General features: G+C 47.5%; 1 protein-coding gene across 1 annotated transcript in view; it reads left to right on the top strand.

The window, feature by feature from the left end:
- ACVR1B (activin A receptor type 1B) overlaps nucleotides 1–15,507 on the top strand; it is a 142,855-nt gene that overhangs the window by 75,082 nt on the left and 52,266 nt on the right. Inside the window, exons 2-6 of the mRNA XM_085600350.1 lie at nucleotides 2,121–2,360; nucleotides 3,673–3,918; nucleotides 6,759–6,989; nucleotides 8,325–8,492; nucleotides 14,869–15,025. Of these exons, the coding sequence (XP_085456476.1) occupies nucleotides 2,121–2,360; nucleotides 3,673–3,918; nucleotides 6,759–6,989; nucleotides 8,325–8,492; nucleotides 14,869–15,025 (1,042 nt within the window). The remainder of the gene's footprint in view (nucleotides 1–2,120; nucleotides 2,361–3,672; nucleotides 3,919–6,758; nucleotides 6,990–8,324; nucleotides 8,493–14,868; nucleotides 15,026–15,507) is intronic.

Raw genomic sequence — 15,507 nt, forward strand, 5'->3', positions numbered from 1 at the left:
TTTATTCCTATTCACCTTTCCTGACCCCTGCAGCAGCTTATCACATCAGGCTGTGACACAAAGTTTGACTAATGGAGTAGGTAACAGAATGTGTTGCAATTTGTTTTTCGGTTTAAAATGTGCAAAGGACCAGCAGGACACATACTTCGTGTGTGCTTAATTTAAACAGTTGTTATCATTATCATGGCCGATGCAGGATAACAATAAGACAATACAAAATTCCCAGATAACGCTGGTGATTAATGAGCCTGCTGGAGAGCAATTATTTGTCTGTTAGTCGTTTTTAAATGTATATCAACTGTAGCTTATGTGGAAGCTCAGTGGGTTACTGCCTTTGTCACATAGATCCTTGTGTTACTTGCAGTTTAGAAGTTACAATCCTAACATAGGACAGTGACCAATGAACTGTCATCGAAGAGCTGCATACTAACATGAATGGTATAGTTAGAACTTCGCTTTTTTTTGTTTTGTGATATAGTTAGAACTTCCTCAGTCTTTCATTATTCTAATGTTGATAAAATGAGTATATTTGGGCAGATATACATTTTTATCAGTAAAGCTGACACCCATGGAATACTGTTTAAATCCTAAGGTTGTGTTTCCCCAGACCAAACCCTCTTAAAATGCCCACCAGTATGGATGACATGTGATTCATACACCTTGGAATACTCATTGGCTTATGTGACATTCCCTGTAGACGGATTTATATACTTGTATGATTCATTGTCTCTGTATAATGTGTGCGTGGTGTAAAGTACTGCCACACACTACACTGATATGAGTTGCGCTATACAACAAATGAAATGCATATGAGAGAGGGGCTAGGTAAAGATGAGGGGCACTGTTGGAGGGTGGCAGTGAGGGAATCTGAGGAGGAGGTAGTGGGAGGGGCTATGGAGCGATGAGGGGCACTGTTGGAGGGTGGCAGTGAGGGAATCCATGTAAGAGGTCATGGGGTGGAGGGGGGAGCTAGGGAGAGACGAGGGGCACTGGTGGAGGGTGGTAGTGAGGGAGTTTGAGGAGGAGGTCATGAGGGGGAGGGGCTACAGAGAGATGAGGGGCACTAGTGGAGGGTGGCTGTGAGGGAATCCGAGGAGGAGGTCTCGAGGGGGAGGGGCTACAGAGAGATGAGGGGCACTAGTGGAGGGTGGCAGTGAGGGAATCCGAGGAGGAGGTCTCGAGGGGGAGGGGCTATGGGGAGATGAGGGGCACTTGTGGCATTTGGCAGTGAGGTAATCCGAAGAAGAGGTCAATAGAGAGGGCTTTGGAGGGATGAGGGGCACTGTTGGAAAGTGGTAGTAAAGGTATTTACGGAGAAAGAGGTTATTGGTGTGGCGCCAAAAAAGACTTTCGCATCAGCGCCCTGTCATGGCCTTTCTGTTTTTGTTTATTTAATTAGCAGTCTGGTCATAAGGGCTACTGTGGAACATACTTTAAAGTGCATACTAATTACTTTTACTACTATAGTCAATGTTTTAAGTTTGAAGGTCATTTTACTAATGTTTTTACTGGGAAAAATTAAAGTGGAGCCCGATAATGCCTGATATGGGGCTGGGGCCCAAGGTCAGCCGTGAGATAAGGTGCACTGGAGAGGAGTAGTGGATAATCAAGCCTGTAAGGGAGTGCGTTGCAGAGTCCGGGGTCAGGTGGAGGTAGTAATGGAGAGGGATTCTCCCTGAAGACTCGCACAGAGGGAGCCTGAGTAGTGTCACTTGCCTGATACTCCCACCTCAGAAACCTCCTCTTCCCATCAAAGGAACATTACATAGAAAAAACACTTTTTGAGAGTGATAATATTTAGAAAGAGATTTGGAAAAGAGTGCGTTTTACTGGGCCTTGTAAGACTAAGGAGAGATAAAGGAGGGCCCTGAAGCAGGCCTGCCTAGACATATATGCGACAAATCGAGCCCGCAGTGGCCAACCCAAATGCACCCTTGGCCCACCCAAATAAAAATTCCTGGAGCCGGGCCTGTTGGAGAGAGTGGACTTCCTGCCTTCACGAGCCGAGTGCTTTTGGCACGAATCCGAATGCTTTTGGCATGAATACCCCCCTCCCCGTTGACATCCCTAACCATTGTGAGCGCCATGTTGTAACCTCCACTCTCTGAATTCCTTTGCAGCTCTCACTTGCCTCTGCTCCGACTGCAACAAAAACAACTTCACGTGCGAGACGGACGGCGCGTGCATGGTGTCCATCTCGAACTTCGAGGGGGTGGAGCACCACCTGCGGCAGTGCATCCCCTCCAAGGAGCTCCTGCCGCCCGGCAAGCCCTTCTTCTGCCAGACCACCAAGGAGCTGCGCAACACGCACTGCTGCTACAGCGACATGTGCAACAAGATTGACCTCGTGGTGCCCAGTGGTGAGTAGGCGCGCGGTCCTGAACTTGTAATTACTGTGACCCCTCACGCCACCGGCTTCGAGCGTGCGGAGCTTCTTGTCCGTGGAAGTTCGTTTAAACAAGCCTGCTTACTCCTGCCTTGAGCGCCTTCCTAACACTAGCTTGGCTTGCTGTAGTAAAATCCCCACACATGTTTAGTATTAGTAGAATAGCAATTGAGTGATTGTTTGAGTGGAATCCTGTTTGGCTTTATGGAATCCGCATTCTTCTTTAGCACTTGGCTAGGAGGCAAACATTTTTTTACCTCTAATCATGTTTTAGATTGAATAAAATTCAAGCCATCGGGCACCTTTGAAGATTTCGAGCAGACTGTGTATTTACTTTTTACGTCATAGCCTGCACTGTCGGTTAATGCGCGTGAGAAGCTGTGGACTATGGGGAAGCAGGACTGGGGCTGGTCTTTGACAGGCCTTTGGGTCTTTGTTGCTTTTTCGGTTGAGTGTACTAAGAAGTCTTGTCGGAGGTGTATGGCGGAGCATTGAGCAGTGTTAGTTTTTCTCTGCCAAAAGAGGCAGTCTGCAGTCCCCTTCCAAGTATGGTGCCCATAGGCCCCGCCTCTGGCAACTGGGCGCAAACTTTGGTTTGCATAGCCCTTTCAGTGCTAACAAAGACAGACGTCCAATTACAAATGAGAACGGTGATGGTCTACTGAGCAGGGTACTCATTTTCAAGATGTCTACAATACGTCTTTGCTTTTAACTGTTGTAGGTTCCAACCCAGAAGATGACGAATGAGTCTGAGGCACCAATGAGGCAAGAGGCAGCAAGGAAGGAGGGTGTCAGTACACATACACACTGCAACGAGTCTGTATCAGCTGGGCACAGACTTGCTTCTTGCCTGCTCCTGCTCCCCCTACCTTGCCAATGTCTCGCCTTACTAGCTGGCTTTACACTAATCAAGCCTACCCGTCGGTGCCGGCCATAGGGTGGCAGAACCCTTTATACACATGACTAGCATACCATAATGATTATTACCCTAATACTCGGACTTGACACCCAGACTCTGACCTGCAGGGTCTCTTGAACAGAGGCGTTTTGCTGGTGTGATTGTGAACATTGTTGAGGATTGACCGAACTTTACCCCTCATTTAATAACGATTACACAAAAGTTTTCTTCCAGAAATAGACCCCTCCTCCCCGAATCTTTCAACCCACCAGATCGACTCGAATATACATAAACGTGGTCCATTTTGAAATATGTTCTTTTTAGCACTTTGAAGCGCTTTAGCTGTTGGTGTTGTATCTGCATTACATCTTCTTTTGTGATACCACAGGCCGTTTGAAGAATATCACTCCCGCCATGTGGGGCCCAGTGGAGCTGGTGGCAGTCATCGCAGGGCCAGTGTTTCTGCTCTGCGTCATCCTGATCGTGGTGGTGTTCCTGTTCCAGCACCACCAGCGTGTGTATCACAACCGCCAGCGGCTGGACATGGAGGATCCGTCTTGCGAGATGTACCTGTCCAAGGATAAAACATTACAGGATCTTGTCTACGACCTGTCCACCTCAGGATCTGGCTCAGGTAAGCATCTCAGCTCTGCAAGAATCCCTCTGACTCCCGCAGGCTGAGCGGGGGCTATTGCTTGTCGTGTGTTGTATTGCATGGACCCATGAGGCTGAGCAGGGGCTATTGCTTGTCGTGTGTTGTATTGCATGGACCCATGAGGCTGAGCGGGGGCTATTGCTTGTCGTGTGTTGTATTGCATGGACCCATGAGGCTGAGCGGGGGCTATTGCTTATCGTGTGTTGTATTGCATGGACCCATGAGGCTGAGCGGGGGCTATTGCTTGTCGTGTGTTGTATTGCATGGACCCATGAGGCTAAGCGGGGGCTATTGCTTGTCGTGTGTTGTATTGCATGGACCCATGAGCCTTGAGAGTTGAAATGTAATGTCTTTCGAGTATCTGTTACCAAGAAGACACGAATGTTACTTTTTTTTGTTAACGGACAATCCTTCCCCCTATCTCACTTTGGCACTCCTCTACCCTGCACTTGTTTGTACTGGACACAGCTAATCCTGCACTTCGAGAGAGACACCTCTCACCCTGCAAGCAGCGTCACACGTGGCTGAAGGGCGTAGGGTCTGGTGGCTCAGTGGACTAATGCGTCACAGGTTCGAATCGCAGCGGGTCCACTCAGACTTTCATCCATCCGAGGTCGATAAAATGAGTGCCGTTGGGTAACAATAAACATCTGTTATTCAGCGCCAAGAGACCTACGGGCGAACGTGCATTTACAAATACACGTGTCATGTTATGAATTGGTAAATTACTGGTTGGTCCTCCTCTCCCTGGGGCACAGTGTTTAGGAAAGTCGTTGTCAGCAGGCCCCGGAAGACCAAGCTCCCAGCTCTCCTCTGTATAAGATGGGGCGGGAGGAGGTGGCGTTGGGAGACCGTGGCGATGGCGTCTGCGGACCCTGTGGCATAATGTGGAGTTCCGAGAGGAAAGGGGAGCCCACTGTTGAGAAATCCGCAACACTTAGTAAGATACCTTCGGGGGAAGAGACGGCCACATTGCACGCCTGCTGGCCGCTTTGCTGTAGAGAAGAGACTGCCATCAAGGGCCGCTTGTGAGAGAGGGAGGACGCTGCAGGAACGGAAAGCGAGAGGCACTGCAGCAGAGGGACAAACGATGGGCAACAGAATTACTGCTGGAAAGAGCCTCCTAGAAGGGTGAACCAATACACAAAATCGAGTGCTGCAGAAGACCGGTGTGCTGCAGGAAGGGACAGTTACTGCAGGGAAGTGACTGCTTCAAAGGACTAGCCTTGCAGGGACTGCTACAAGAGACAGGTACTGCAGAGTACATTCAGTTCAAAGGAATAGATGCGCTGCAGGGAAGAAACTCTGAATTCAAATGCCCTGTAGAGAATAGACTCCTGAGAATCTGAGACACTCCACCGAGGTAGTTGCTGGGGAACAAGAGAAAGTGCAAGAAGGGGCCCCGAGATGACAGCACAGGAAGAGCCGCGGCGGGGAGAGCGCAGAGCTATCAATTTCTTTTGATAGATTGCAAAGGGACATTCTGCATTGACATTGTAATGGGGCGACAGGAAGTGGTAGGGATAGATTCATATTTAATATTTCCTGTGAGGTGAAAGTGTGGTGGCACAGGAGAGAGCATGTAAAGACAACTGTAGAACAGCCAGAGTTAAGGGAATGAGAGAGCTGGTAGCAGAAGCAGCGGAGAGCAGGATAAGAAACATAAATAAGAGGCTGCAGTGGAAAGCACCACCAAAAGAGTGTGACAACCGAGAGCCCAGGTACGAAGCCACCCCAATTTGAAGCTCAGACCCTCCCGGAATGGCGAGGTGCTGTGCGTCTCGATGCAGCGTCCCAGCGGGGGTGAGGTTCAGTTGCCTGGGACCCCCACAGTGCCCCTACAATGTAGGTGGCGGGGGTTCCTGATCTGGTCGGAAGGTAGGTCCGACAAATGGCACCCTCTACCTCCGCCCATCATGCCATACGGGGGGAGGGGGGGCTAAAGCTACTGTTGTTACTGGGGGGCCTCCAGCATATGTGTCTTAATCACCGTAACTGCCTTACTGTTGTTTCCATTCTACAAACTTTGCCCAATCTTTCTCCAGGCTTTTAACGCCTCAAGTAATATCCATCTGGCTCATATAGTGAATGCTTACGAGGCAGTCAGCAAAGGGTGGGGGGATGTTCAGATTTGTGGAACATTTCTTGAGCGATATTGCAGTGTTTGCACACTAATTCTACAGTGCAGTACAGTGTGTTGGGCAGAAGACTAAGCCCTATGCACTGCACCTAACTGCTGAGGTCTGCAAAAAGAACAATTGATGGACAGAATGTTGAACAACGTCAAACATTCAACTCAGTACAGAGATCTGGGCCTAAATCCCAACTGCTGAGGTCGAGCAGAGTTTGCCTGTTGTGTGGTTAGCTGGACATCTTCTTTACTGGAATGTTCTAGGATCACCACTTGTTGCTTTCAGGCTCGACTCTGTTGTCCAAACTGGTGTTGCTGGTCCCTTCTTGATTCGGTGTATGGGTTTCACAGATTGCGTTCGAGTTCCTCTTTATGGGTTGCACATGTATGATTTGATTTTGTTTCAGGGTCACGCTGCTGCCCTCTCTTTTTGAATCTGTAGGTTGCACATGTTAACCACTAGTTCCTGCCTCTGGGTTGCAAATGTTCACCTGTAATTTCTAACTTTGAGCCACGCATGTTTACCTCTCAGTTGTCACTGGGTCTCATTGGCTCTTCTTTCTGCATTCCCTCCCTGGGTCTCGCCAGCTTTCCTCTCACTTGCACCGGCCAGGCTCTTGGAAATTTCACGTCTGTCATCGCTGCCTTGATCTCAAAGGTCCTTCTTTGCATATATCCCTCATTTCAGGTTTGCCGCTTTTTGTGCAGAGGACGGTCGCTCGAACCATTGTTCTTCAGGAGATTATTGGCAAAGGTCGCTTCGGCGAGGTATGGCGTGGAAAGTGGCGAGGCGGAGATGTGGCAGTCAAGATATTTTCTTCGCGCGAGGAACGGTCCTGGTTCAGGGAAGCAGAAATTTACCAGACTGTCATGCTTCGGCACGAGAATATCCTGGGTTTTATCGCAGCAGATAATAAAGGTAACAACTGGTGTAACTAGCGATTTGCTGTTGAACTTTCTGTATCAGCTCCATTTATGATTTTTGTGTTCTTCAGTTGGTTTGTGTCTTTACTGTGCACTCTATGCATGTATACATGCCTGTGCATCCTAACTATATTGTATTTTCTCTAGCCATCTGTTAATCCCGCCATTCGGCCTTATGAACTTTCATACCCCCACTAATGATCGCATCATACCTAACTTCTGTTTATTTAATCTACCACAAAGAAACCAGAATAAGGGCATGGAATGGTTTCTTTGCGAGAACAAGACTAATCTCGGTTACCAATAACACTAAAAAATCACCGGATTAACCACTAGCCTTGGGTCCCGGAGCAGCATCAGCATGGTGCCTGGCGTAAAATGCTTCAACACGTCTTAAGGCCATGGTCTTCAAATGTTTTAATGCTGCGCTCCCCGCACCCACCCCAAGTGAATCCAGAAATCCTGGACCCACCCAACATTTTTCACAATTCTATTAAACTGACGGTGTTTCAATAGGTCTAGACTTATTTAAACATTGAAGTTAAGTTCTCTTACCGTTCTAACATACCATCAAACACATGATTGCCATACATACTGCTCTGGTCAGGCAGGCCTTACTGACGTGTACAAGTATCCACAGCGAGACTAGTACAAATGCGGGTGGGGGGTTTGAAGAATATTTGGAGTCCCTCAACACCTTTTCCCAGCCAGAATATGAATGACAAAAGATGTTGGTGATGGCCTATTACAAAGTGGCGTGCTGCCGCTCCAGATTTTTCGCTAAAAATAAAGCACTGTTATCAGCATAATGCTTCTTATGGCCAGAGCCTGCACCCCAACCCTGCTCGTAAGATCACTTGAGGACCCCCGGGGGGACTCACCCCAAGTTTGAAGACCCCTATGATAAGGGTAGAAAGCACCATGTAAGTGCAATTACAGTACAATGCAATGCAGTACATCATTCCCAACCCTCTTGGTGCCTCCCTGTCTACACCATTCATTTCTGTGTTAATTTAATACAGCACTATGTGGCTTTTACCCTCCACATCAGCTCGTAAACCTTTCTACTTGTGCCATTAAATCTACATCTTCTCCTCTTGCGCACTAAAGGTCTATGCCGTCCGTCCCCATGCCTCCATACGTCATTGATCATTCCAGCTCTACACTCGATGACCCACTGTCTATTCTCTTCACCCATGTCTCTCTGATCAACCCCCCCCCCCCCAATAGTCTCTGCTCCTGTTGTCGCCCTTCCCATGTTACTCGCTCTTGTGGCTCACCTAGGCATTGCTCCTGAGGGCATCCTAACAGCTTCTCCTGTTGATCCTAGACAACGGCACATGGACGCAGCTGTGGCTGGTCTCGGACTACCACGAGTATGGCTCCCTCTTCGATTACCTGAACAGATACTCTGTGACCATAGAGGGAATGATCAAGCTTGCTCTGTCGGCAGCCAGTGGCTTGGCGCACCTGCACATGGAAATTGTGGGCACGCAAGGTAAGATGCACGCACTGGGTGGCGTTTGTGTGGTGTCTTCTATCTTAGAGGTTTGATCATGTATATATCCAGTGATGGCGTTTGTACTGAGTCGAGATGAATCTGATAAGCTGGCTGAACATACTGTAGAGATGTTCATGTACAGTCAGCATTATTTTGCATGGTTGTTAATTTTGGCTGTGGCCAGGCAGTGACCTCAAGTAATTGTGTGCTGATGCGAAAGCCATTGTGCAGTGTACCTTATTGTGTGCCCTGAGCCCTTTTGCATTGTTATGGAAGCGGGCACTCGCATGAACGTCTAATTTGACACTAAAAATGTGATACCAAAATATGCATGTTTTTTATGCGTCTCTCTGGACATTATGTATGACCTTTGATTTGTTAGCAGGAGCATGGTAGTAGCCCTTAATTGTAATTTTTCTTTCATTCTAACCAGTTGTAACCAGATTCTTACACAAGGCTGAGTTCTGGACTCCTGAGTGTTAGTCCTGTTGTACGGGTTTAAATGTGTAGTTGCTGGGTTTTTTTTTGGGGGGGGGGGGGGGGGTTTGTTGCTTGGGACGCTTGTGGTTTTGCCTGTTATTTAGAGACACTGACATGCTTTTTCCCCAATTATGTTGCTTCGATGAAATATATTCCCTTGTTCTCTGCAATTGCATTTTTTAAAGAGACAGTGGCATGGGTTTCCCCTTTTCTCTGTTCTGTGAGGCAGAGGGATACGTTTTTCCTTGATCCATGGGTGTGGGGGGAATTTTGTGTTTGTGCATGTGTCGCATACTCCTTCCATCCCTCTGCGATACTGCAGCCTATCACGAGATTATCCAGCAGTCAGCCACCTTTCACAAAGTGGACGTGTCCATTCTCTATGAGGAAGAAAAATCTTCGAGGGATGCTTTCCAAGTCTGAGCGGACAGTGCAATTTCTGCCCCTGCTGAAAAGCATGCTCTAGTCTGCCTATGAAACATTCAAGTAACCCATAAAGGCCAGTGTAACGTCCAGGATGGAGAAGTATAAGCCTTTCCCAGAACCATTCTCAGATGTCATGCCTTGCTCCATATTTTGGGGTTTAACCCGGAGGTTCAATAGCATCTCCTCAACCTGCCATTTGAAGGGGAAACTGAGCCTCAGGTTGATGAGATGCTGGAAGAGCTAAAGGACAGCAACATCAATAGGTGCCCCTTTGAAACGCTTGCTACCCCCATCACACATCACCTACTGGAGGGGAGATTCCAGGATTTCCTCTCACGCTGTTAGGAAATCACATCAAAGCATAGGTACTCAGAGGTTCACCAGAGCTACTACCTAGAGCTTCTTAGAAACCCCTCCAAACATCCCACTCTCCGCTCATACCCTCCCCAGAGGACATCACAGCTTTTTAGAGTAAGAAGTTCAGGTGCTGCTTCACACGGGAGGCATAGAAAGAGTGCCCCACACCACTGAGGCAAGGGCGTCTACTCTCTTCACTTCCTCATCTCAAAGAATGACGGCTCCCTCAGGCCCCATAATCTATACATCCTGACGAATCATTTTCACACGACAACCCTTTAGGATGTCATTCGTCTGCTTCATTAAGGCAACTACATGACAGTTCTATACCTGAAGGACTCATACTTTCAGATTCCCATCCATCTAGCCCTCCAGTGCTACCTCTGCTTTGTGGAAATGGTCTTCATTACCAATTCAAAGTGTGCCCCTTTGCGGTTACCACCGCTCCAAGGGTTTGAACAAAGTGCCTAGCAGTTGTAGCTGGTATTCTAAGGAGGTGGGGCGTCCATGTTTTCACTTAACATGACTATCGTCTGGTGAAGGGTGCAGGCATGCAACAATGCCTAGCTCACGCCCCAGCTGCATCTCCCTGCTTCACAGCCTGGGATTAATTGTAATGCTACCAAATCTTACCTACAGTCCCTACAGGTCCACCCCTTCCAGGGGTCCATATTCAGTGCAGTCACACGCAGAGGATGCTGGCATTCTAGCAACTCCTACATCTTTGTCAGCCTAATTGTCAAATCAGAGTCTAAACATCATGCATCTCCTAGGGATGGTAGTCTACTGTGTCGTCATGGTACCCCATGCCAGGCTCCACATTCGCCCTTTGCAAAAATCCCTCTCTGCTTGATGGTCACAAGCATAGGGTCTCTAGGAAGATCTATTGTTGCCTCAGAGAACGCGCGGATAGCCGCTTGTATTTTGCTTCGCTCTGTTGTATTTATTATTTGTTTTAAAAAAACGAAGCTGAAACTTAACTAGAATTCTATTGCAACTGCATTATTTAAGGGATCGTCCCTTTCCCCTCTTTTGTTCAATCTTTACCTCAGACCCCTCATCAGCTCTCTAAAACACATGAAGGTTACGACCTTCAACTAGGCAGACGATCTTCAACTTATCTTCACGCTGGGTGGACACAACTCAGCCTCCGAATTCCAGGCTACCATGCTCCACATCCAGCGCTGGATGAACTCCAACCATCTTAAACTTAATCCCGGCAAAACTGAATTAATCTTGCCAGGAACTAGCGCGATCATGTGGGGCCCCCATTTCTGGCCTACTGACCTTGGACCACCCCCCACTCCTTCCCCTTCAGTGAAAAGACTGGGAGTGATACTGAACTCCGATCTTTCGCTTAGAGGTCAGGTGGGGTCCGTGGTTTCCTCATGTGTCTTCCGGCTTAGGAAAATTGCTCACCTACTTACCCCTTCGGCCCTTATTCAGGCAGTCATTGCTCTAGTGCTATCGCGCCTTGACTTCTCCAACTCCATTTACTTTGGCTTGCCCATGTTTCTGCTCAAACGTCTTCAAATGGTACAGAACCAGGCAGCCTGACTAATACTTGGGCAACCTAAATGGCACTCGGCCAGCCCTCTGCTGGCCAAATTACACTGGCTCCCAGTCGCACAACGTGCAGCTTTTAAAACCGGGTGCTTACTCTTTAAGGCGCTACACTGCAGGAGCCCTAAATTTCTCAGTAGCCGTATTGTGAAATACACCCCACGTCGCAACTTGCGGTCTGGCAACCTCATGCTGCTTGCCACTCCGACTATCAAGCTCAAACGCATGGGGGGGGCGTAAATTCTCGTACCTTGCACCTGGCTTTTGGAACTCCCTGCCCCTGGACATCAGAACGCAGGACAACCTAATGGGTTTCAGAAAAGCCCTTAAAACACAGCTGTTTGCGTCCTCATACAATTAGTCTACCTGCCGCGTCACTTTGTTACAATTAGCGCCATGAAACCTTCTGGTGTACGTGCGCTTTATAAATTTCTTCTAACATAACATCAACTCCAGCTCCTACGGCTATCTGCAGTGGGGGAACAGCTAATTCCTGTTGCAGGTCAGGACTTTCTCTGACTCCATTCTGCTACTCACCATTACCACTGACTCCTCTCTCTCTCTCTCTCTCTCTCTCTCTCTCTCTCTCTCTCTCTCTCTCTCTCTCTCACTCTCTCACTCTCTCACTCTCTCACTCTCTCACTCTCTCACTCTCTCACTCTCTCACTCTCTCACTCTCTCACTCTCTCACTCTCTCACTCTCTCACTCTCTCACTCTCTCACTCTCTCACTCTCACTCTCTCTCACACTCTCTCTCTCTCTCACACTCTCTCTCTCTCTCACACTCTCTCTCTCACACTCTCTCTCTCTCTCACACTCTCTCTCTCACACTCTCTCTCTCACACTCTCTCACACTCTCACTCAGCTTGGAGGGGCATGGTGATCAAAATGACAATGCAGATAGACCTGTTTGCCATTCCTGAAAATACAAAATGCCTAAACTCTACATTCAGGTTCCCACACCTACAATCCATAGGCAATGCACTGTTGATGAACTGATTAGGAATATTTTACTGTTTTTCCATCTCTCCCAATGCTTCTTTTCTGTATGTGGTACGGAAGATGCAAAAAACCTCTCCAATGCTTATTCTAGTGGCCCTCATGTGGGTCAGGCAGCCCAGTACTAGACACTCTTCAAGATGTCCATCAACCCCAATGAGAAGCTTCTCTAACAGGCAGGACCTTCTCACACACAAGAAAGGCCCGATTTGGCACCTTGACCCTAGGCAGCTCAATCTGGCACCAGAGGTCCAAGAGTTTGTTTACCTGCCCTTCTCGCAGGAATGCATGGACATCCTGTGTAAATCTTGTAGGCCTACCATGAGGGCCGGCTATGCTGCACAGTAGAAGAGTTTTGTCCACTATTGCATCTCCAATCACAGGAACTCCCTAAAGCCTAGTGTCCAGGGTATTATTTCTGATCTTGTCCATCTACCAAAGTCAGGCCTCGCCTACACTTCTATATGGTTACATCTAGCTGTCATGACCATATACATGTAAACCGGGAACACTCCTCCCTTTTTTGCTTCCCCATAGTCCAAGAATTTATGGAAGATCTTGAGTGTCATCCCTTCCAGAGTCTCTCCTGCTCCTTTGTGGAACCACAATGTGGTCCGTTCATCCCCATCTGTCCACTCTTTGAGCCCTTGCATTCTCACGTTTTGCAATTTTTTGGGATGGAAAGTGTCTTTTCTCGTGGCCATGCGCATTTTCTGAGCTGTAGACCCTTACTCTCAAGGTGGGTTTCCCCTCTCCCCCCTCACCCAGACTATAGAGCAGCCAGGTTATCAGAGAGCTCCTTTCATACCCTATATATATTAAACATGCTCTCATGTATTACATCGATAGGACCAAGCCCTTCTGCAGGTCTGACCAGTTTATAGCTTTTGCAAAACCACACAAAGGCAGTCTATTTCTTAGGCCGGTATTGCTAGATGGATAGTCTAGGCAAGTGTATCAAAACCTGCTGCCATAAAACTCAAACAGCCATCACGGTTACCCCCAGGGCGCTCTACACACAAGAAAGCAGCATCTATGATCCTCCTTAGTAACATTCAGTTAGCTGACATCTGTAAGGCAGCCACTTGGTCGACCCCACACACCTTTACGAAAGACTATTTTGTGGACTTCTTATCCCACCAGCAGGCTGTGGTTGACCTGACAGTTTTGAGGACCTTGTTTTAGACATCTGCATCATCCACATGCTAGCCACCACTCTTAGATGATACTACTTTACAGTCTGTGCTGAGCATGTGTATCTACAGCAACACATGCTACGTACAGAAAATGTTACTTAAACTGTAACCATCTTGTTCGTAGCATGTAGTGCTGTAGATTGACATGCATCCACCCTCATCAGAAGTGTGTTGCTCTACTTGAAGGTTTCTTGTATTACTTAACTCCTTTGTTGCTTAGCTTAACTTGGTGCACCATGCTACGTTCACTTGACACTCCATAATTACACTCACCCGCTGTGTAGAAAACAGTCGAACATGAAGTCGATGCCCACCTGCATTGCCTACTATTGCCTTTACTAAAATAAACTTTAAAAAGTCAGAGCCCAGCACTAGATGGCAGGAGTATGCAGAGCTTGTGAATCTACAGCACAACACACTACAGATGCATACAAGGTAAGTAACATTTTCCTTCTTTCTGTTCTGAATGCTGTGGGGTGTGTTTTTCCACTCCGTTGAAAGCAGCAAGGTAGGCTTCCTGTGCTCTGAAAGGCTTACAATATGTTTTCCCTTTGTCTCTGCAAGTTGTATGGTACATTTTCTTGTGCGTCATTTAGAGGTAGAGGATATTGTATGTCTCCTTTCTCTGAAAATTGTGAGTGTAGCAGTTTCCTGGAAGGTAGTGTTTTGTGTTACTTTTTTTTCCCTTTTGGCTGCCTCTTGTATACAGTGGGCGAAAAGTGTGTTTTCCTGTCCCTGTGAGCTAGCAGTTGTTTTTCCCTGCTGTCTGTATGAAATAATGTGATTTTTGTCTTCTATTTGGATGTGACGTAATGTCATTTTCCCTGTTCCTTGCCATTGCTGCTTCACAGGCTTCAGTGTAGCTGCTTTTTCCTCTGTAGTGAATGTGGTCCGTTTTTCTCTGACTTCAGAGATAAGTTGAGTGGCATGTGTAAAGTATTGAGATTGTCTCCTTTTTGTTGGACCTCTTTCTATGTTCTTCACAAGCTGTTGTTGAGCTTTTCATCCTGGGTTTGCTGCTGGGATTTATGTTACCTGACAGTTTCATTTTTCAGGGGCAGTATGGAACTCAGACTTCACCCTGTAACCATTAGACTTTGATGTTACAAAATACAAACAAGGCTGGACCTCATTTGTTAGTATTTTCTGCATTTTCTTTGATCATCCGATTTAAATCCTGGTATGAGGTCGTAACATCAAGGGATAATCAGTGGGATCCAGTCTGGTCTGTGTGGATGTAGTCTGCGCCTGAATCCAGCCTGCAACGTTACACTAACAAATTTGCCTGTGCCCTGGAATGTGCAGTCCACTCGCGCTGAAAAAAGGTTGACCATCATTCTCTTGTTTTCCAGGTAAACCGGGTATCGCCCACCGGGATTTAAAATCCAAGAACGTCTTGGTAAAGAAGAATGGCATGTGTGCCATCGCCGACCTGGGCCTTGCTGTACGGCACGACTCGGTAACCGACACCATTGACATAGCGCCCAATCAGAGAGTGGGAACCAAACGGTACATACATTTTTGACATGTTTTTGGCATTCTGTTGCATCACCCATTTAAAACTTCTTGATCTCGCTTTAATTCCAATAGTCCGGGCTGTAGCCGTCCTCTGAATTTGTTATCAGTAGCCTGGTCTAGGCTGCGTATTCCTCTGAGGTTGTGATCCACTTGCTTAAGCCGCACTAAGCCATCAATCATGTCTGTATTCTTCAGTCCTGGTGCTGTGGGTACCACATCTGTTCGTTCTTGACTTATTGAGCAATTTGTGTAAGACTCGGTGTAAAAAAACATCAACGGTAGAGGAACTGGAACTGGAGTAGTTGGAAGCAGTATTATCTGATTTCCTTACTTGAGAGAGAGCCGAGAGGGTGAGAGAAGGAGCTAAGGCTGGTGCTTAAGTGTCAAGAAGTGAGATTGAGGGCAAAACAGTGGAGAGCAGTTGAAGCAGAGCAGGCATGCCCACCTAGTGGTTAGAATGGCCATTGTGCCAG

This window comes from Triturus cristatus, chromosome 4_2 (assembly GCF_964204655.1).
Source record: "Triturus cristatus chromosome 4_2, aTriCri1.1, whole genome shotgun sequence".
NCBI classification, from domain to species: domain Eukaryota; kingdom Metazoa; phylum Chordata; class Amphibia; order Caudata; family Salamandridae; genus Triturus; species Triturus cristatus.